General features: G+C 40.4%; 1 protein-coding gene across 2 annotated transcripts in view; it reads right to left on the bottom strand.

The window, feature by feature from the left end:
• The window catches only part of Ehbp1 (EH domain binding protein 1), a 244,935-nt gene that overhangs the window by 8,779 nt on the left and 215,160 nt on the right, over positions 1–20,996 (bottom strand). For both annotated transcript variants that reach the window (XM_055628756.1, XM_055628757.1), the window contains one exon: positions 340–439. In XM_055628756.1, the coding sequence (XP_055484731.1) occupies positions 340–439 (100 nt within the window). The remainder of the gene's footprint in view (positions 1–339; positions 440–20,996) is intronic.

Raw genomic sequence — 20,996 nt, 5'->3', positions numbered from 1 at the left:
ACACACACACACACATTCACACCCACATTCACACACGCACAAACACACCCACACTCACACACACACACACACACAAACACACCCACCCACGCACAATAATTAAAAAAACCTTAAAAGTACTTGATACACAAAATTGTTCCTTATTCCTTGACTTTAAAAACCACCTTTCCCACAGTCTCTATCAGTCCATTTGCAAATTCTTACTGTCCAGATGAAAATTTTTATACACTAGCTTTCTATGGAAAGGAAAAATGAAAAACATCAGGCTTAGTAACTATTAAACCCAAAGAAGGCAGTAACAGAGAACCCACGACTGGCAGCGTGAGGCCGGGTACTCACAGGAGGGACAGCTGGTTCATTCTCCTTATCAAAGCGTTTTTCTTATTAACTAGCATGAACCATTCCTGCATCATGGCCTCCTCTTCTTCAGTGTTCCTTCCTGCAGATCACAAGCCAATAGACAGTTCAGCACAAGTGTTCACTTTAAAACTCTTTCAGGTGCTTCCAATGTATATAGGGCACTGCTAACAAGACTCAGGTCAAAGGCCTGAAACAGGGCAGTAAGCAGAAACTCAGAAGCCAACCTTTTTCCAGAGCTGGTACTCCTGCAGCATGCATTCCAGCCCCCTGAACTTACCGGTCTCGAATACCAACAGCAAGTACCGGAAACAAAATGCTCCACCTTTCAAATCCTCCCTAGAGGCCGACTTACTAGTATGTTTCAATGAGGTACTCATGGTGCCGACAGACATATGGCCATGATTTCTTTTTTTTTTTTTTTTTTTTACATTAAAAGATTATTATGAGAATTGTAAGGCTAGCAGGGAGACCAGAGAAGTCCAGAGATGCTGTGAAAGCTTTTACTTTTAACAACTTAATTCTCATTTTCCTCATGGAAAGTAAAATAATGTATGTGTGTACCACTTAGGACTCATTGACTCTAAAAGATAAAACTACTTAACAAGTTATTAAAAGCACTGCAAACGACACGGCTACAGAAAAGACAGCTCTCTGTGGAAAAATTATTACAATGAATAGAATGTTTACAAAATTCATCAAGGAGACACTCTGCCACTTGGATTGTGAAGTAACTCCCAGAAAGACACTACTGTCTCTCACACCCAGCCAGTCATGTCTGTGCCATGCTCCCACACAGGAGGACGCATCACAGTGCACCCTTGACGCTGGCCACACAACAGCACTGTGCATGCCGCAGCTGAACTGAAGAAAAATGCTTCTGAGGGCACATTCTCCTTCTCTCCTTTCAAATTATACCAAGTCAAACTTGTGACCCTTTCACCCCCAGTTTCACACTGTGGTTGTTTTATTGTTTTGCTAACTCATTATTTAATATTAACAGTCCAGTTTCCACACAGCATTCATAGGGTAAAAAAAAAGGCCTAATAAGAGTTAAATCTCTCTGTTAAGACTGCTCTGTACATGTTCTTTTTAAATGGGGCAGTATGATCTAAAAACTAAAGACACTGCTGGGCATGGTGGCGCACACCTGTAATCCCAACACTCAGGAGGCAGAGGCAGGCAGATCTCTGTGAGTTCAAGGCCAGCCTGGTCTACAAGAGAGTTCCACAGGACAGCCAGAGCTGTTACACAGAGAAACGCTGTCTTCGAAATAAAAAGCAAGCAAACAAAACCCAACAACAACAACAAAAGAAGACATTGCGTCCATTTAAAAAATTCAAGCAATACAGAGGTGTAACTGTGTTTAAAGTCTTCTTTGAGCACCTCCACCCTCACTTCAGAACTCTCTGGCTCCTGAAGTAGGCACTGTTACAGACACATGCTCTTCTGAACAACTGACTGCCATGTCCACCAAACACATGCATGCACTGTCTGCTGACACAGACTGCTTTCAGTGTCAGTGAGATGGTTACTATATAATGACCTAGTGTATACTTTGTCATGTATACATTTGCCTAAATATTTACTTTATAAATTATGGAAATGCCATAATTACACTATTTCCACGTTAATACAAATTTAAAAAATGTTTCAGAATACTCAAAGCAGGTCTGTGTGTAGAAGGTTGTGCATGAGCCTCAGAGTGTGCGGCCTGTCATAGGGAGACATCGAGGATGCACACATTGTTCCGGCTCAATGTGTGACGCTGACTTAGGAGAGACTCTTTCAGAGGCTGAACAGAAGTCTTTATTGTTTTACAGTGTTTTCATCTCTCCTTTAGGGTAGCTGGTTTTGTATTCACTTTGGACCATGTGATGTCTTGACACTGGTCATGTGATCCAGGCTGCGATAGGCACAGATCCCTGGGTGGCAACAAAAGAAGAAAGAGTAAAAAGAAAAAGCTGAGAAAAAGCTTGCAGTTTGGAAAAAGGCCAAATGTACCCCGGTGAAAGCGTTTTGATCAGTGAAATGACACACGTGTGCAATATTAATAGGTGTAGATTTCATGATATCTCATTTTCTGATGAAAGGCCCAATTCTTGTGTTCATAACTCAAGTGGCTTCTAAAGATACACACATATTAAAACTCTGTTTTGAGTTTAACTTGACCTATAATCGAGGCTTTCAGGCAATACTAGAAGGAGCCAGCCTACTCTTGCATTAGCATCATTTTCTTCAATGGAACACTGCTTTCTAAGTTGACAATATTGATGTGGGACTGTGCTATTTTCTCTTTAATTCATGTCTGTATTTCCAGGTAAGAATCAAAGATAGGCCTGTAATTTTTAGGAAATAACCAATAATAAGAACAGCTCATGTTTTAAAAGGAAATAAGCCTAACAAATATTTAAAGACACATTTACACACTGCTACCCAGATTACTTCTATTCACTGAAAAAAACAAAAACAAAAAAAAACCAGAACTCAATTCTGAATCACTAATCCTTACTGAGGTAGTATACAGTGATGGAAATCTATACGCAGCCTAATAATAAAAAAAATTAAAGTTTCTTCTAACATATTACTACACTATTGTTTATGGGGATTTAAATTTTTTAAATTTAAAAGCTTTTAAAAGCCAGTAAGTTGAACCATTACAAATTAATCCCGACTTTAATAACTGGTTAAAGACCCCTTCAGCTTTATAAGCAACAAAAATATTAAAGCCTCTGATCGCAGTGAGCTTTTCTCATTTCTCCTCGAACCATTTGTTATTTAATCCAATACTAGTAATCCAATTTGTCCATCAGACTTTTAAAGGGCAGAATGCAACTTCCTCCGCTTAGACACTTTTCAAAGTACAATATATTTTTCAAATGAATGCTGGATGTTTCATTTTTCCCAACTGTTCCTAGCTCTAATGCATGAGGAAAAAAAGAACAAGATGAACATTGTTCATACTGATTAAGTAAGAGCTCATTAAAGAGCTGTCAGCTCGGTACTTTGAATATGCATGAAGCATATAATCAGATCTAGTACCGTCACTAGAGGAGAATACGGTAAGTACAAAGGATTGATTTAATTACTTAGAGTGGGCTGTGGTGGCGAAGCAGTCTTGTTAGTGCAGAAAGAAAAAGAGGTTGTATTCTGGCACTGTGATAGAAAAGGCAGTTTTAGCTTCTGCCACAATACCTAATCTCAGAATAAAGCACTTTACACTGTAGCTTAAAATGAGGACTGCCACGATAAAATGCCCATAAATCATTTAATCTTGTTTAACCTTACCTTGTAACTACCTCTTCTTTCAAAATTATTTTAAATTTGTAATTGCAACGACATTTCGTCACTGGAGAGCCAATACTGATACTTCTGTAAATCCTAAATTCTTTTTAGTTTTATAATCTGAAAAATTCACGACTTAAGACTAGTGAAGGCCACTCTGAAATAAGATATGACTAAAAAAGGTATGAACTAAAAGTTTAGTATACACTTACTAAAACGGCTATGTATAACAAAAAGAACACCACAAAAAGAAGTTTTCACCTTAAAATTATAATCTCTAGTAACAAACACATAAACTATAGTCTGTTTCCTTGAGGAGATCTGTATTAATCTTCCTGAAGGACTGTGGCAGCTTTTCTGACATCAAATGTCTTAACATCAGTTTTTTCCCCCTTTCTTTTAATTAGTCACTGTAGCTGGAATCTAAGCTGTAAAAACAAGAAACAACCAGGGACAAGAGCAGGAAAGGCAATCGTGTGTAAACGAGACTTCGTATCCGTTTCCCGTCTCTCGGGTAGCCGAAGTTACAGAAAGCTGCTCGTGAAGGCCAGCGTTGAGAGGTGTGCAAATGCCTACCACTGTGAGAGCAACCACTGTTATATTTCAACTCACAAACGATTAAACAATTGAGATGGTTTCTTTCAGAAACTCACTCACTCACCCAACAATTTGTGGTTTTCATTTCTCTTTTCAGAAGCAGTGTCTTCAAAGTTTTAAAATAAAGAAGAGTGAGATTCCAGATATGGAGTTCTGTTATTTACAGTACAGCGGTAAGATTCAAACCCTGGACCTCATCCACGGACAGCCCGTGCCCCACCACCGAGCCACACCCCGCGCACACTGCCGAGGGCCCTAACAGCAGCCACACTTCAGGCCCTCTGGGGCCGCGCGGCTACAGGTAGGCATTTGGCAAAGCCGGTCATGGCCAGCGCTGTATTTATTTTGAGGCACACTGGACATATTTCACAACGGGTGAGACAAAGCGAGTCACTCTCCGCCGTCACCCCGCAGAACAGGCCACTCGAATCATGAGCTGCCTCTACAGATGGGCAGGGCCGAGCCAGCTTGCCGCCCTTTTCTGGTCTTAAAGCTCTCTCACAGTCCTGTCATGGAAATGACTCAAAAGTGGCTCTAGACATGGCAAAGATGAACATAAAGAGTTGAACAAAATTACTTAATATATATGTCCATGTACTTACATGCATACACACATATATAATTACATGTTACAAGAAGGATTCATAAACCTCTATGTATTTAGGTATGTCAAAATTTCCAGAGGTATCTTTTTATAAGGAGTCAACATTTAAAAATATATTTATTTATTTTGTGTGTGTATATGCAGGTGTAATCAGGGTATGTGTGTGTATGTGTGTACATGCAGGTGTGTCAGGAGTCGGTTCTGTCCTTCTTTGTAGAGTCTGGGGGTTGGGCTCAGGTTGTCAGGCTGGGTAGCAAGTGCCTTTTACTGGCTTAGCTATTTTTCTAGCTCAATTTTTTTAAAAAAATTTTATTAATTATAAATTTATCACAATTTATTCACTTTGTATCCTGGCTGTGGCTCCCTCCTTCATCTCCTCTCATCCCTCCCTCCCTCTTCTCCTCCTATGCCCCTCCCCTAGTCCACTGATAGGGGAGGTCCTCCTCCCCTTCCATCTGACCCTAGCCTATCAGGTCTCATCAGGAGTGGCTGCACTGAAGTCCTCTGTGGCCTGGCAAGGCTGCTCTGAGGGGCAGAGGGCTGGAAGTTTTAAAGTCTGTAAATGTATGGCACTAGGGAGCCTTTCATCACCAGTTTAAAAAACAAAGGAAGTTCGACCCCTCAATGCAGTTCCCACAGAGGAAGTTTCTTTTCCATTCAGTAGCTGCTCAAGCTAAGTTGATAACTAGCTAATGTCAGGACACAGGCCTCCCTGGCTGTGTAAGAAAGCTAGTTGAGGGGCTGGAGAGATACCCCAGCAGTTAAGAGCACTGACTGCTCTTTCAGAGGACCTGGGTTCAATTCCTAGCACCCACACGGAGGCTCACAACTGTCTATAACTCCAGCTGCAGGGAACCTGACCCTGCAACTCACCAATGCACATAAAAAATAATTAATTAATTAATTAAAAAAAAAAAAGGCTAGCTGAACAGTGAGCTTGGTAATCTAGGAAAAAACATTCCTCTAGAGACCTCTGCTTCGGTTCCTGCCTCTAGATTCCTGCTGTGGGTTCCTGCTCTGGCTTCCCTCAATGATGCACCATAACCTGTAAGTTGAAATAAACCCTCTCCTTACAGAGTGTCTTATCATAGCAATAAAAACCAAATAGGACACCAACAAATACCCAATCGCCAGTAAAAACACTCTCTTCTCAGAAGAGTTCAACTATTTGCTTTATTTACGCATTCATCTTTGTGTTTGAGTGTGCGAATATGTGAGGACGTGCATGTGGTAGTGGACATGTTGAAGACAGAGGTAGATGCTGGGTGCCCTAATAGCTTTCCTCATGTTATATGGGCTGGATTTTACTTTGTGAATGGGTGCTCCTGCCTGCATGTATACTGTGTATATGTTCAGTGCCCAAAGAGGCCACAAGAGGGCACTGGATTCTCTGCGGGCAGGGGTTAACCAATCCTTGTGAGCTGCCGTGCGGGTGCTGGGAATCAAATCCCATGTCCTTTAGAGCAGCCAATGCTCTAACCATTGAGTGGTCTCTCCAGTTTACCTCCTTATTTCTTGAGACATTGTCTGAAACTGAACTTGGAGCTCAAGAATACAGCTAGACTAGTTAGTTAGCAAGCCTCAGTGATCTTGTTTTTATTTCCTCAGGTCTAGTATTACAGATAACAAGCCAACATGCCAGCTGGGATCCAAAGTTGAGTCCTATGCTTAAATAACAAGCACTTTACCAACTAGGTCATCTTCTTAGCCCCAACTCAACTTTCTAAATTCCATGTTTGAAGGAGGCCATTCAGGGTTAAGTTTTTTTTTGTGCCTAGCTTATTTCACTTAACATAATGTCCTCAAATGTGCCTTCTTAATCTTCACTGTTATAAAGAACTAAAGGGGATTCTACTATCTGGTACTAGTCTTCAGTCACATATACTCCCAAGCCACGAAGCCCAAGCAATGCAAGGCAGTGCAGGACCCTCTCTGGAAGTGCAGTGACTTCTGCAGGCTTTCACCATTACAACACGCCTTCACGTCAAATGCACTTAACCCTGTTTTTCCGCAGCATGCTGGGTGTCTGATGATCAACTATTTAATATGGTCGTGGAACATCTAAACCCACAGCTAGCTAGTGGTAGAGCCAGGCCTCAGATCCAGGTGGCTCTATGAACCATCACTCTTAAGCCGCTCCCCTCACACTTACAGGCTCTTCTCCATTTAGAACTGAGATCTCACCAACAATAACAACAACACGCCATATCAAAACAACCTCCGAGGCTGGTGTGTAGTCGCAGGACTTTCATGAAACAGTCATAGCGCACACATCTGTCCTCTTAGAAGTCAGAAGGCTGAGGCAAGAACACACGATCAAGACCAGCGTGGGCAGCAGGATGAGCGCCTATGTGGAAAGAACGTGATGCCTCGCACTGAGCTCCAGCCCTGCTTTTTGACTTGGTAAAGCCAGCTGATGGAGAACACTGTTACTGTAAGGATTGGGGAGATGGCTCAGTGGGGAAAACACCTGAATTTGAATGCCCAGAACTCACATAAAGCATGGTAGCTCACCCCTGTCATCCTGTGGTCCTACTGCCAAACAGGATGCAGAGACAGGGAGTCCCTATCTTAGAAGCGTGTGGAGCAGCTAGCCTGGCATACACAGCATCAAACAACAAGAGGAAGAACAGGTGGAAGGTGGGACCGACATGTGGTTGACCTTTGACCTATGCACACAGTGGCACACGTGTGCCTGCATTCACTGATACACAGTGTACACTTGCACACTGACACCACCTCTACTCTACAGGACTTTGTGAAGACAAGACACATGCCAACAGAGTACTTTGAATGTCTTACCTACAGTAGTTCACATTTTCCTGTCTCCTACATAGGGACCCCACAGCCTTTACTCAAGCTTCAGTATCTTTCTTGGTTCCTAATATTAAATATAACGGAATACTTAATAATTGTAATGATTAATGGAAGGTTTGGTTTTTCCTCTGACTCTCAATGCAAACATCTGAAAGACTAAGCACATAAAGGTATTAGTAGCATGCTACAAGCCTAAATATGTTAGTTGCATTATCTTTTTCTTTTGCTCCACCCATGCTAAGCGAGCATTCTATCAGCCTTGAGCAAATTTCCTCACACACGAGGTTGACAGAATTGAAAACAGGTCCCCTGCAAGCGCAGCTGCTCTTAACTGCTGAGCCATCTCTCTAGAGCAGAACATGTTTTGTTTGTTTTTTGAGACAGTTTCTCTGTGTAGCCTTGGCTGTCCTAGAACTCACTCTGTAGACCAGGCTGGCCTCAAACTCAGAGATCTGTCTGTCTCTGCTGGGATTAAAGGTGTATATCACCGTGCCTGGCTGAACATGGAAAATTTAATGTCTTGATGTATGTATTTCCTGAATCAATCAGTCTTAGAGAATCCTTTCAATCTTCCTTTCAATGCATGAGAGTTCTGCAAGTACCCAATCCATTCAGTTTTCTTTTTCTCTTGAAACTTAATTCTACTTAAGATTTATTTTACATTTATTTGTTACAAGGGCCCATGGCAAGCTAAAGGAGTTGGTCCTCTCCTGCCGTGTGGTTCAGGGAATTGAACTCAGGTCACCAGGCTTGGCAGCCACACCAGTGTTTTTCTTTGCTTTCTTTTCTTCCTTCTTTTTCTTCTTTCCTTCCTTCCTTCGTCTTCCTCTTCTTTTTTGTTTTTTTGGACAGGTCTGATATAATTCAGGCTGGCCTCAAACTCACAATGTTGCCTCAGATTATTTAGAACTTCTGACTGTCTTGCCTCTGCCTTCTGAGTGCACACAGGAGAAAGCTGCCATCTTGGTTTAGGGCCAGAAGCCAGGGTTCCACATCTGCTTCAAAGAAGGCTGAAGCCCCAACCCTTTCTCCTTTTTAGACAGGGGCCTGATGGGTAGCCCAGGCTGATCTTACCCTTGACCCTCTGAACCCGGCCACACAGACTGGGATTACAGGTTTACACTCCACACCTGGAGTTCCAGTGGAAAATGCTGGTTTCAAGCATATGCACATTCTATTCAGCAGGTTCAAAGGTCAGATGGAAATTCACAGGAACATCACACTCACAGACTCTCTAGAAGTCCCAGCAAATGGTATCCTTAAATCTCTCCCTGCCCTGAGGACACACTGAGTCAGCACTTTTAACATGGCATAAAGTTTTATCTTTCTTGATCTGAAGAACATCACGATGTTCCAAGAGTTCTTCAGATTCTGGCCTAAAATCTCAGGAAGCATCTCATCCCTGTGGCTGCGTGTTGTTTCTTCACAGCTGCAGCCTGCTCAAAAAGAATCAGAGCCATCCTCCCAGCCAGTCAACTGCAAATCACTGGTCTTCAGAGTCTATCAGTATTTATGCTCACTCATTACCATCAAGTTCAGCAGAGTAGCTACCTAGTTTACACTCATAAATTCCAGGATGATTTAAATACATTTGGGAGAGCCAAGATATAGCGCAGCCATAAAGTATATACTTATCATGTGTAAAGCCCTGGGTTTGAATCCTACCTAGTGGCATACAAAACAAAATAAAACAAAGTGTCCTCTACAAGAAGAAATATTTTAATAAAATTCTGTTATCTGAAACCCAAGTTTGTTGGCTTTATAGATATTTGGCAGTTTTTTTTTTTTTTTTTTTTCAGGATCAGAACCCTACATTTGAACTGTGATATTTAATACAATTTTATTGATTCTTAACCTTTTGCATTAATTTCAATTAAGTACTTGAATGAGGCGAGTGTAATGGTGAAGGTCTTTCAGGTAAGCACTTGAATGAGGCGACAGCTGGAGGAGAAAACTTGGGCCCATGCATTTGAAGGTGTTCTACACACCACAGTGAGACGCTACCTCAGAGATGCGGTAAGTAAGGGAAAACAAGTGCTTGGTTCAAAATGAATGATGCTGCCAGGTCAGGGTTCAGCTTTCTTTCATTTATTCTCATGAGAAATTAAAGGATTTATGAGCACAAATCTACATTCCACAACATTTTAATTTCAGGGGCTTAAAAATTAAATTCACTAAAAGAAAAGTTTTATCAATCTAAATGTCTCTTTTGTCTTACATCTTTAACCTTCGTACAAAACTAGATCTTTCAATGAATATGACCATAAGCTGGTCTGTTCAATTCTACCCATAATGGGGGATGAGACGCTGGGGGAGGAAAGGCTGGAACCTTCTGCAGTTCTTCTTTTTGTTTCGTTTTGTCTTTTGAGACAGGGTTTCTTAGTCCTCCGCCTGCCTCTGCCTCCCGGGTGCTGGGCTTACTGGCATGCGTCACCACACCTGATCCCTTCGACAATTCTCAGCATTGGCCATCAAGTGACACTCTGAAGAGGAGTGAACTGGCATCAAGGCTGTTGGCTTTGGGAGGGGCAAAAAGTTGGAGAGACGGTCTACAACCAGTCAGCCAATGCAGTGAGCTCCCACCCAGGGCTACTTAAAAACAAGAGAGAAACTTTATACATCCTTATTTTGATGGTAACATCCACTTAAGAAAGCAATGTTCTTCTCCACTTTATTTCTGCTTTTTTTTTTTTTTTTTTTGGATTGGGTCTTGATATGTTTCCCCAGGTTGATCTTGAAATTCTGACCTCATGTGCTCAAGTGTCCTTATGCCTTTAGTTTCTGGGACTGTAGGCAACAATGAGAATGACTTGGCTTGGGAAATAACTGAGTGATATACGTGTTACCTATATGTGTGTATGTGTGTGCATTTCTATTTATACTAAAGTATAGGGTATTGATTAATATTTTTTCTCTACAAATTTCTTCCAAATACCATTAAATCCCTCCCCCCCAAAGCACACATTAAAATTTTACCATATGATCAGCCCGGGCGTGGTTACACACGCCTGTAATCCTAGCACTCAGTGAGGCAGAGGCAGGGGGATCTCTGTGAGTTCGAGGCCAGCCTGGTGTACAAAGTGAGTCCAGGACAGCCAGGGTTACACAGAGGAAACCCTGTCTCAAAAAAATAAAAAAATCAAACAACAAAAAATCACTACATGAAGCATTTAAAATATATTAAAAAATTATTAGAGATGATAAGACAGTTCCCTTTGTAAAGCACATGTCCACCTACACATGAGGACCTCAGTGTCGAAGTAGAAAATCAGGTGTGGTAGTGTGGACTGCTTAGAATTGCAATGATAAAGAGGTAGAGGGACAGATAGACATCGCCATCTCAGTGGCCGCAGCCTAGTGCAGCTGGCAAGCCCCAGGTCCTAGTGAGAGGCATTTTCTCAAATAAGTGAATGGCTCCTGGCTTATTCTCTCCCTCTCTCTCTGAAATCAACAATTTTCCTTAACTTCTATTTCAAAAATTTCCCAAGGAAGTAGCTCCTTTAATATGCCAGCTCAGAAATGACACATGGGGACAAGAGAAAGATACAATGACTATTTATGCCCAATTCCTATGGAAAGTTAAAAAAAAAAAAAAACAAAAACATAACTACCAACTAAAAGAAAATTATGACTTAATGTCCACTAGAAAAAACAGAGACTCTCCACAAGAGAACAGCACAGATTTGCTACAAAAGGAGAACTCTTGGAAGCCTGAATACAAAAGGTTTATAGACACAGAATTAGGTAATCCTCGATGCAAAAAAAAAAAAAAAAAAAAAAAAGGACCTAATGAGAGTCAGATCTACAAATTATCCATATTAAAGAAAAACATTCCACTTTGAGAAACTAGGAGAATGCTGTCAAAACAGAGCGTGCACCCTTCCATGAAACACCTTCATTCTGTGTCCACAGAGATGGCGACTCACACCTTATTGCTATCTCTGACTGTTCTGAAACCCACTGTTTAGAGCAGGCTGGCCCTGAACTCAGAGATCTACCTGCTTCTCCCTCGAAAGTGATGAGATTAAAGGTGTTTGCCACCACACTTGGCCAAATCATGATTTTTTTTTTTTTTTTTTTTTGAGACAGGGTTTCTATGTGTAGTCCTGGCTGTCCTGCATTCGCTTTGTAGACCAGGCTGGGCTGCCTCTGCCTCCCCACATGCTAGGATTAAAGGCCGGTGCTACCACACCTGGCTAATCATGAAATCTTGCTTAAGCTTCTACTATTACACTGGGATGAAACAGAAGAGGCAAAAAGCGCATATGTAAATCTGACTTCTACATAATGTACTAAAGAAAATTTCTCAAAATACAATACACAAGCCAGTTTGTCTGTGCCTCCTAAAACTCATTTACTGAGCATGAAAAACAAAAACAAGTTAACAAACAAATGCCCTCTCCCCCCAAATTACTGGTGTGCACAGCTCAGCCGTACTGACTAGCACACATGGGGTCCTAGGATCAATTCCGAATAGTGACAAATACATAAAATTAAATAATACTAGGGCTTCTTTTTCCTAGTTATTTTACAGGGAAAAAATGTGGTATCCATACAAATTTTCACCAGTTACTTTTATATATAGCCTAGGGTTTAAAAAGCACCAACAGTTAAGACAGCTTTCCAGTGTTATGCCAAATTCCCAAACATGTTCTGGCATTTCTTGGGAGGAATATGGGCACATGAGTGGGGTGGGGAGAGAGTGCCGGGGCAAGGGGAATCATTACAGAATGCGGCGTACACATTAGGAGGGGACAAGGACAGTCAAGAAAGGTTAAAAACAACCAGAGGCAACAAAACCCCGAGAGCAGCAGCTGTTTGGTTCGCCTTTTGCCTTGTCTGCGTGGTCAGTTCTATAAACTTCCCAAGTGGGTATCATCGGAACCTTTTCCTTTCTTTTTAAATAGCTGCGGAAAAGAGACTCAGAAAGGTTAAGACTTGTCCAAGACCACCACTACCTAGATCCCAGTGGGAACCCAATGTATTTAAAAACCTATGCTCTTAAATCTACACGCTGTGCTTACCAAGAATCTCCGGTGTCGTGTGAGACTACCCAATCACAGATGCCTCAGAGACAAGCCCATAGGATGCACACGGTTACTCTTGCAAGCAGGGCACAGGGAGCTGTCAATTTAACAGCTACTTGGGGCGTCTTCGTTGGTTTTTGCTCCTGGTTCAGGGTCCTGCCATGGAGCTCAGGTTGGCTTGGAGCCCACCCCACAGTTCAGGCTGAAATCCAGCTCATCTTTGCCCTGGCTCGGCCCCGAGTGCCGATGGCAGGGTTGCACTGCCACCATAGCGAGACTACTTTTTGTTTGTTTGCTTTATTTCTATTGATGTGAACGTTTGAGAGCCACTGTCTTGGTCTTTCCACAAAGAGATCACTGAGATTAATTTTTCATAAGAGAAAAAAGGTTGATGTTCCATGTATGGCATGTTGTTTTAGCATTGGCATGACATACAAATCTAATTTCACATTCAGAAAAAAAAATGCTGCTGCCAAATCAGTTCAAATGCCTGAATTTTATGTCATAGATAGTTGCTGAGAAAAAGAGAAACATTTTCCTGGAATGCCTAGTTCCTTAAATGTTAAAAAAAAAAAAAAAATTCACTGCAGTCTTGAATAAGTATGCATCCCACATCAGGCAATAGCATGTTTCAAACAATCATCCCTTAGGTTCAAAAATTACCTTTTACATGTTCAATTCAAAGTTTCTAGGCATGGAAAATACCACTGGCAGAAGTTAAACATCCTTGTTTTTCTGGATAAATGAATAAACATTGAGTCAGCACATGAGAAATTCCACTTAAGACTATAGAATGAAAAGCTGGGACACACAGTGTGAGCCAGGGACAGAACAAACTAATGGTAGAAGTGAGAACCTTCGGGGCCTATAGTTCTGAATGGGAGGTTTCTTCTGTGATCCAATGCATAAATTAGAATGGGTCAACAACTGAGTGCTGCTACTTCAGACACAACGTACAGGTTTTCCTCCTTAGATGACCCAAATGATGAACAGGTAGAAAGAGATCCAACAAAGAAGACCTTAGACCATCTTAACGACAAAATCTCCTGCTTGTTTCTTTTGGTGAAAAGTCCTTAGAGGAGACACTGTAACCTTGCCTATCCGTTTGACATGCTGTGTATATCAAGATCAAGTGAAAACATGATGCTTCATAAACACCAGTTTCTATTTTACTATCCCAATGAGAAAAATATATTTCTGATAAATTTATAGTTTTTAAATTAATTTCTTTTTAGCTTTCAGGCTAAATAACTCCAAAAATAGGAATCACATGACTTAGTTTAACATGCACACTTTAAATGACAAGGCTTCTTTTCTCATTGTAATTTTTTTAAAATTATATTTATTTGTATTTTATATATGTTGGTGTTTTGCTTGCATGTATATCTGGGTGAGGGTGTCAGATCCCCTAGAACAGGAGTTACAGACAGTTGTAAGTTGCCATTTGGGTGCTGGGAATTGAACCCAGGTCCTCCAAAAGAGCAGTCAGTGCTCTTCACTGCTGAGCCATCTCTCCAGCCCCTCTGACTGTAATTAGTACGGGAATAAATATTTCATGTCGGCTGTCATGAACAAAATGAACATATTTAATAGACAGAGAAGCATCAAAATACATGATGGTAAATATGAAATTAACAAGTTATGAACCACTGTATAGATATTTAGAATGTTGTTTCTACGTTCCCCTGACTTTAACTATGACTGTCCGAGTTATCACTACTACCGTGGGGTTTTTTGCTTTTCCGTTCTGTCAGAAGTGGGAATAAACTGCAGTATGTTAACGGGTAACAGATAAGCAGTGTTAATAGAACTGCAACGAACTACAATGTTTCAGAATATAAGAGAATTCAAAATAACACTACATAGAAGTAACAAATTTATGTGTCAAAAGTGGAAAACACTTGACAGGAAAGTCTCTACCAAAATCTGATAGGCACCACTGCATTTCAGAACCATCAAATGTCCTTTGTTAGGGACTTACTAGTTGTCCAGAATCAGTTTAACCCCAAGGTTATGTAGTTTAGCATACAAAAAAATTGATGCCAGTTTTGGTTTCTATTTTTTTCTTTTTAAGATATGGGTGCAGTCAGAGAGTATCTTCATTCTCCTAGTAAATGTACAGTGATTACAGAGAGAGTGAAAGGAGTGTTCCTTACAATAGATACAATCAAAGACAGCCTACAGAACTCACTTTAGCAACCTCAACTGTATGCTGCTATCTATATCCTAAACCCAAAACTGCGCAAGTAGCTGTTTAAATCACAGGCCCTCCTGTTCTCTATACATTCTGTTTAATATTAATGAATTTATCAACACAGATCAAGGCTACAATGAAAAGCTGGACACTTCAAGCATTTAATGCAGCTAAAGGAGAAGATTAAAGATCACTAACAAAGTCACCTGGTGGAAAAGGAAAAGGTGTTGATTAAAAGGTTTTTTGCTTCACACATAAACAATACCAAGAAACCTGTATTTTAGCACTTTTGCTCAACAGGCACTCCAAACTAGGCAAGGATGAGAACAGAAACCCATCCTTTCTAATAATCTTGTGACAAAAGCTGAAAGACATCATCCTATTAACTAGTGATCTCAACTGCTAATGCGGAGTACTTCCTGGTGCCTTTTATGTAGAATGCTGCTATTAAAAAACCACTAAACATGCACTGTGAACAACACGGAATCATTCATCTTTTATCAGCATCTCTTGTTAGAAGAGCATGAGTGGGACTAAAGGTGTCATTGATATTATGGAGTGGAAATTAATCAGAAATTTTTCTCATATTTTCCTCATCTCACTAATTTACTTTTGTTCAAATTTCCTCCTGCTAAAAAGTTCATACCCAACCCCCTGTTGTACTCTTTTAAGTTGAGAATATTCAACGAGTGCGCCCACTGAAAAGCACCAGGTCCTAACACAAAAAGCATTCGACATTCTCATTTAGTTGTCTTTATTTTGCTAGCACCATGTGGTCCTTGAAGATGTAGAAAACACGGGAAGCTGAGTAAAGATCAGAGCAAGCTCATTAGCATTCTGACAAAATTGGAGTGGTGGAGATGTAGAGTTTGCCTAGTTTGTCGTTTTGAAAGCTATGAAAGCTAGCGGTGGTAAGCTTTCTATTTCATTGTGCCTTTGTCTTTTAGGAAGGGGAGGGGGGTTCAAAGCAGCAGGGTATTTGCTAGTCCTAGGCCTGTACAATGCATTGTGGGAACCTTTCCTGCACGGTCAGCCCTAGATAGTATCATTCCAGTTTGAGTCAAAAGTTTTGTTTTTTTTTTTTTTTCACCATTTATGTGAAATGGTATGTGTGTGAATCTTAGTTATACCTTTAATGAATTTATCACAGCTTTGCTTTTTTTTTTTTTTTCCTCTGGCCCAAGTCACTCAGTCTAAAGAGAGAGAGAACCTAAAATGTTGCCAGTCATTTTCAGAACAAACATTAGGATTTTATGATTGCCACTAATAAGTAACACAAAGGACTGATTCATGTGGTTAAGGTTTAAAGGCTGATTTCTCAACACCTGACAGGGCAGTCCTACTTCTGAAAGTGACACAGAGTAATGGCCTGCGCTCTGTGTGTGCAAATAATGACGACCTCTTAGAAAACTGAACTCAACTATCACCTACTTGGGTTTCCTCCTCCATTTTAAAGGTAAGGTTCATCTGAACACCAAACGGGCTACATTAGCAGTACTATTCAGTGCCAGCATTTCTAAGTTGAAATGAAGTGGAGAAAGGTCTTTGGGGATGAATATATCTGTTAAATCCTTGTGGTTGCCCTCCTATCTTGGATGATGACCCAAAAGAATGTCAACAGCTCATTTTCCCAGAGAGCCAGGAGACCTCATGCGAGCCATATTCTGTACTTTCTCAACGAACCATTTCAAACGTTGTATTTCACAAGCTGTTGAAAGTGATTTTCCTTTCATCTGTAGTATCCTAACAGTTCTTTGGACATCAGTGCCTCTGAAACAAGGGCTGAACAACGTTTTACAAGTGAATTCTACATATGGCACATAAATTTTTAGATTTACTTTCAATGTATATTTTAGAAACACGGCCTTGTTACAACAACGTGTTTATGGCAGAAGTGAAATGTTGGAGTAGTTTTTCATTGTGGAAAAGAAGTGCTTTGTGCAAAAGCTTAGAATCAAATCAAATCTGAGTATTTAGACTCTTCTGGCATTTGCAATTATGTGAAGAATTGCAGCAGTAAGTGAACTCGACACACCAGTAAGCTGATGAAGGTAGCATTAGAGGGCAGCGTGGGGAGGAGCTCGCCCAAGGTGCTAGAGGCCTGGGTGTGGCCCTCAGCACCACCAATGGAACACAAACAGAAAATGTTGTTTGACAGTAAGAGAATGGACCGCTTCTATTTGAAGCTTTTGATAAGGCTAGCATTTGGTTATAACACGAGAAGCCATTAGCCTATGTAGGCAATATGTTGGCACAGGGATAATTTTATCCATTAAATATTATATTGGCACAGAAAATTAAGTTCATTTTTTTTATAGTACCAAGTTAAGCTCTAAGTTTCATCACTTACAGCTTGAATTGGGCTTTTTTTTTTCTGAAAGTTCATTCGTGTGTGTGTGTGTGTGTGTGTGTGTGTGTGTGTGTGTGTGTGTGTTCTGAGATGTCTGTAGACCAGGGCTGAACTGGAACCCGCTGTGTAGCTCAGGCTAGCCTCACCAATCCTCCTCATTTCCAAGTATTAAAACAACAGAACCAGAGAGGTCTGCTGTTTAGGATTTTTTGCTTGCTACAATGTAGCTTACATGTATGTGGTTAGTACTTACATTTTTACTAACTTAAAATTTAGTTCATTTAAATGTATCCCAATATTGAGCTGTTTCACTGCTAGCTTTACAGTTCTACACAAGATGCTGTTATTATTGTCAGAGTGGCTAATTTTACACTTTGCAATGTGAATATGGCTATAAATAGTCTCCAAAAAGACATTTTCTACCAAAGTTTCTTAAGTAAAATCCTTCGGACTAGCTATATCAAATTTCAAAACAGGAGTAGCTAAGTCCTATATTTTGTTTTGTTTTGTTTTCCAAGTCCAACTTATAAAATATTTTAACAAACTAGTTGAGTAGAAAATGGAATGTTTTATTTTTCCTGATTTTCAATCTTGATTTAGACTTTCTTGGAAGCTGCTTTGACCTCTCATACTGAGATATTATTTGTTGTGGAGCTCTGGACAGACATGGAAGTTACATCTTTAAAATGAAGTAATCTCCATGGCTTCTAGTCTTAAAGCACATCACAATCCCGAGTCCTTGGACTCCAAGATGGAAACTGCGTAAAGGACTGTGAGCACATACATGTAGTGTGTGCTAGGCAGGATATACATGTGGGCATAGCTTTTCACATTGCGTCAGACCTCATGCTTCCTCACAGCTGTTCTTACTGCACTGCTGTCTAGGTTCTTATGATTCAAAGACCAGATGTTTTGCACAAATGACCAAGAGTTGAAGTGAGAATAAATTAATGATTGATTTTTTTAAGCTTTGATGGAATTAAGAATACTTCTTTTCTTCCTGTGCCCGTGTGAATGTTTGTCTGTTAAACTCCTTCTCTGTCTCTCTCTCTTTCTTTTTTTGACAAGTGAGGCCACCCTGCAGAAAACAACTGATACAAAACCCAGGAGTAATCCCTCTGTTTAGTTCAACACTGTGGTTAGCCCTAACCCGGCCTCTATTATTCAGTGGATTTAGAAAACCTCCATTTGTTTGTTAGCCTCAGTCTCCAGTTCTGTTGTCCTCTTTAAGGAAACCTAGTCTTACTGCTATGTAAATACATTTGCATGCCAGCACAATGAAATGTTCTAGAATTCTGATTACTCTAGCAAGCGAAATAGGAACTGTGTACGTAGATAGTTGAAATGTGGAAAGAATCAAGATGCAAAAAAATTTTACTAAAGACTTTAAGCATATCACCATGTGCCTGGGATTTCATGGTATAAACTGTTTCCTTCCATAAACACTAAACTGCTAGAACCTAAGACAGTTATTATCACCAAGTAATAATTGACTCACAAATTGATTCAAAACAACTTTTTAGTGTATCACCACACATTTAACATTTTACATTCTCAACATTTAAGACTCTAAACTTCAGAAAGTTTATTTTATGTGACTTAGGATATGAATTTAGGAGATTCAAATTAGGGAGCCACTTGGCTATAATGCACGGCGAGGGAGACTTCAACATGGACTCATAGATAGATGTATGCACTTCTTCTCTTCCGCACTGAGAAGTAACCCAGGGCTTCGACACGCTTGTCGAGCGTTTCCCAGAGCTACCCACCCAGGCACAGTGCATTTGCGGACAGATTTCAAAGTTTGGGACTTCTTTCCTTGACATATTGAGGGACTGAGGTTTTTCTTTTTAAGGACTGTGTGGCAGCATGGCGAGAGCAGACACAGGCCAGAAGACACAAGTTCTCCTTACAGTGTGGGGCCAAACTCCAACTGCAGGGTTTTTTTTTTTTTTTTGTGTTTTTGTTTTTTTTAATCAGTAAAAGGCCTGGCCTAGATGACTGGGGCAAAACTCTACATATCTGCAACCATTCATAATTATATGGTAGCAAGTATACAAAACAAAGTGTACTAGAAATCTGCATTTAAAAGTTGATTCTTAAGGTGCCTTATTGCACACACAGCTGCTCTAGGAAGTAATTAGTACACATTACATTACCCATACACAGTATTTATAGTGCCAAAATTTAGGGCTAGAACATTATAATAAATGAATCTTCTAAGGCTCAATGAATACTTGGGAAATTCCTTGAAATGGTCTCAGCAGTTTTCTCCAGTTAATGCAGTAAATGTTGGCCCTGAACAACCACAACACCCAGAACGGTTCACAGCCTGACTGAGAGGAAGAGTTAGCATCCCACCTATCCCACACTCCCCCTTTCCCTTTACTTTGTTTCAGTTAGAAACAGTGACAGTCATACCTTAGGCTTGCTCAACTAAGCAAAGTTTCAGATAAACTCAAAATTCAGATGTTTGCAGAGCGCATTATAATTTTGTCAAGACGGTATGAAGTAGGGGGAAGGCTGCTGGCGCTGGTGCACCTTGGTTGAGAACACTTGCCTAGTGTTTTCAAGACCCTGAATGTGAGCCCAGAAGGGTGGGGGTGGGGGACAGACAAGGCATTCTATGCAGAAGAGAAACAGAAAGGTTTTCAATGGGGGGGGGGGATGCTTGTGGGCTTTACAGTAGAAAGCAGTCACTTGATCATTAAAAGTGATCTCGGGACTTGGAGCACGTCTTGTAAATTTCTTGTATAAAATTGATTTTCTCATTAGATGAAGACCATCAATACAGAACAAACGAACTACCAAAGTGGCCTAGTTAACACTTTTGCGAGTGAATGCAGACGTTGCTGCAACACCGCTGTCATTAAGTCCATGCGATGGCGCATCAGTCTCTGTTAGCACTCAACAGACCGATGAGGTGACCTTTCCCCTTCAGACGCAATTACGCTACGCGGACATCAAATGCTGCCTCACCAGGTAATGTGCAAGTAGAAAATTAAGTTTTTGGTTTTATGGGTTTACCATTGTGATAGGGCTCAGAATTTCACATAATCTAAATACTATGGCTAACATGTAGTTGTGAATTTAATCTTTCCAGTTGACCTTACATGTTTTATTTCTGGTTTATTTGATAATTTGCTATCCAATTATAATAAAAAATTTAAATCTGCAAACAATATTTGTTTAGGGACAAACTAAAAGGTAAGCAGCAGAAAGCCAGCAAGGAAAGGGGACCCTTCTGGGCATAAGAGCAATCTTTCCTCCTTACACAGCACCAAAAGCAAAAGCCTCAAATTCTGAAGACACTTTGTAGAATGCCTTGCTTTGAGAAGGAACAGAGTAAACAAGAACAAGTAACAAAGTAGAAGGAAGAAAAAAAAAAAAAAAAAAAGAGAGAGAGAGAAGACTTAAATCAAACAGTTCTGTTTCAACTTTCCGAATTTATTTCCAAAAATTTCCTGGCACCACGGGAGAGCACAACAAAGGCTGATTTCTGGGAGGAAGCATTGACCCTTGTTAGAATGTTAATCTGCCATATCACTTGCTCGTCCACCCAGCATGCATTGCTTTTGCTCCTGTCCACAACTGAAAGAATACATTTATTAAGTCGTCTTATCACTAGATACGCTGGTTTGTAATTCATGCTAACTACAATGTCAAAGGAAAATTTACTCGAATTTTCGTTTCTTTGTGAAACTTTGTAGATGCAGCATATCTCATGATTAGGAACAACATACAACACCTCACCCTCTCTAATCT

This window comes from Psammomys obesus, unplaced genomic scaffold (assembly GCF_907164565.1).
Source record: "Psammomys obesus unplaced genomic scaffold, mPsaObe1.curated_primary_1811, whole genome shotgun sequence".
Taxonomy (NCBI): domain Eukaryota; kingdom Metazoa; phylum Chordata; class Mammalia; order Rodentia; family Muridae; genus Psammomys; species Psammomys obesus.
Note: the sequence above shows the minus strand (reverse complement) of the source record. Positions and strands in the feature narration are given on the sequence as shown.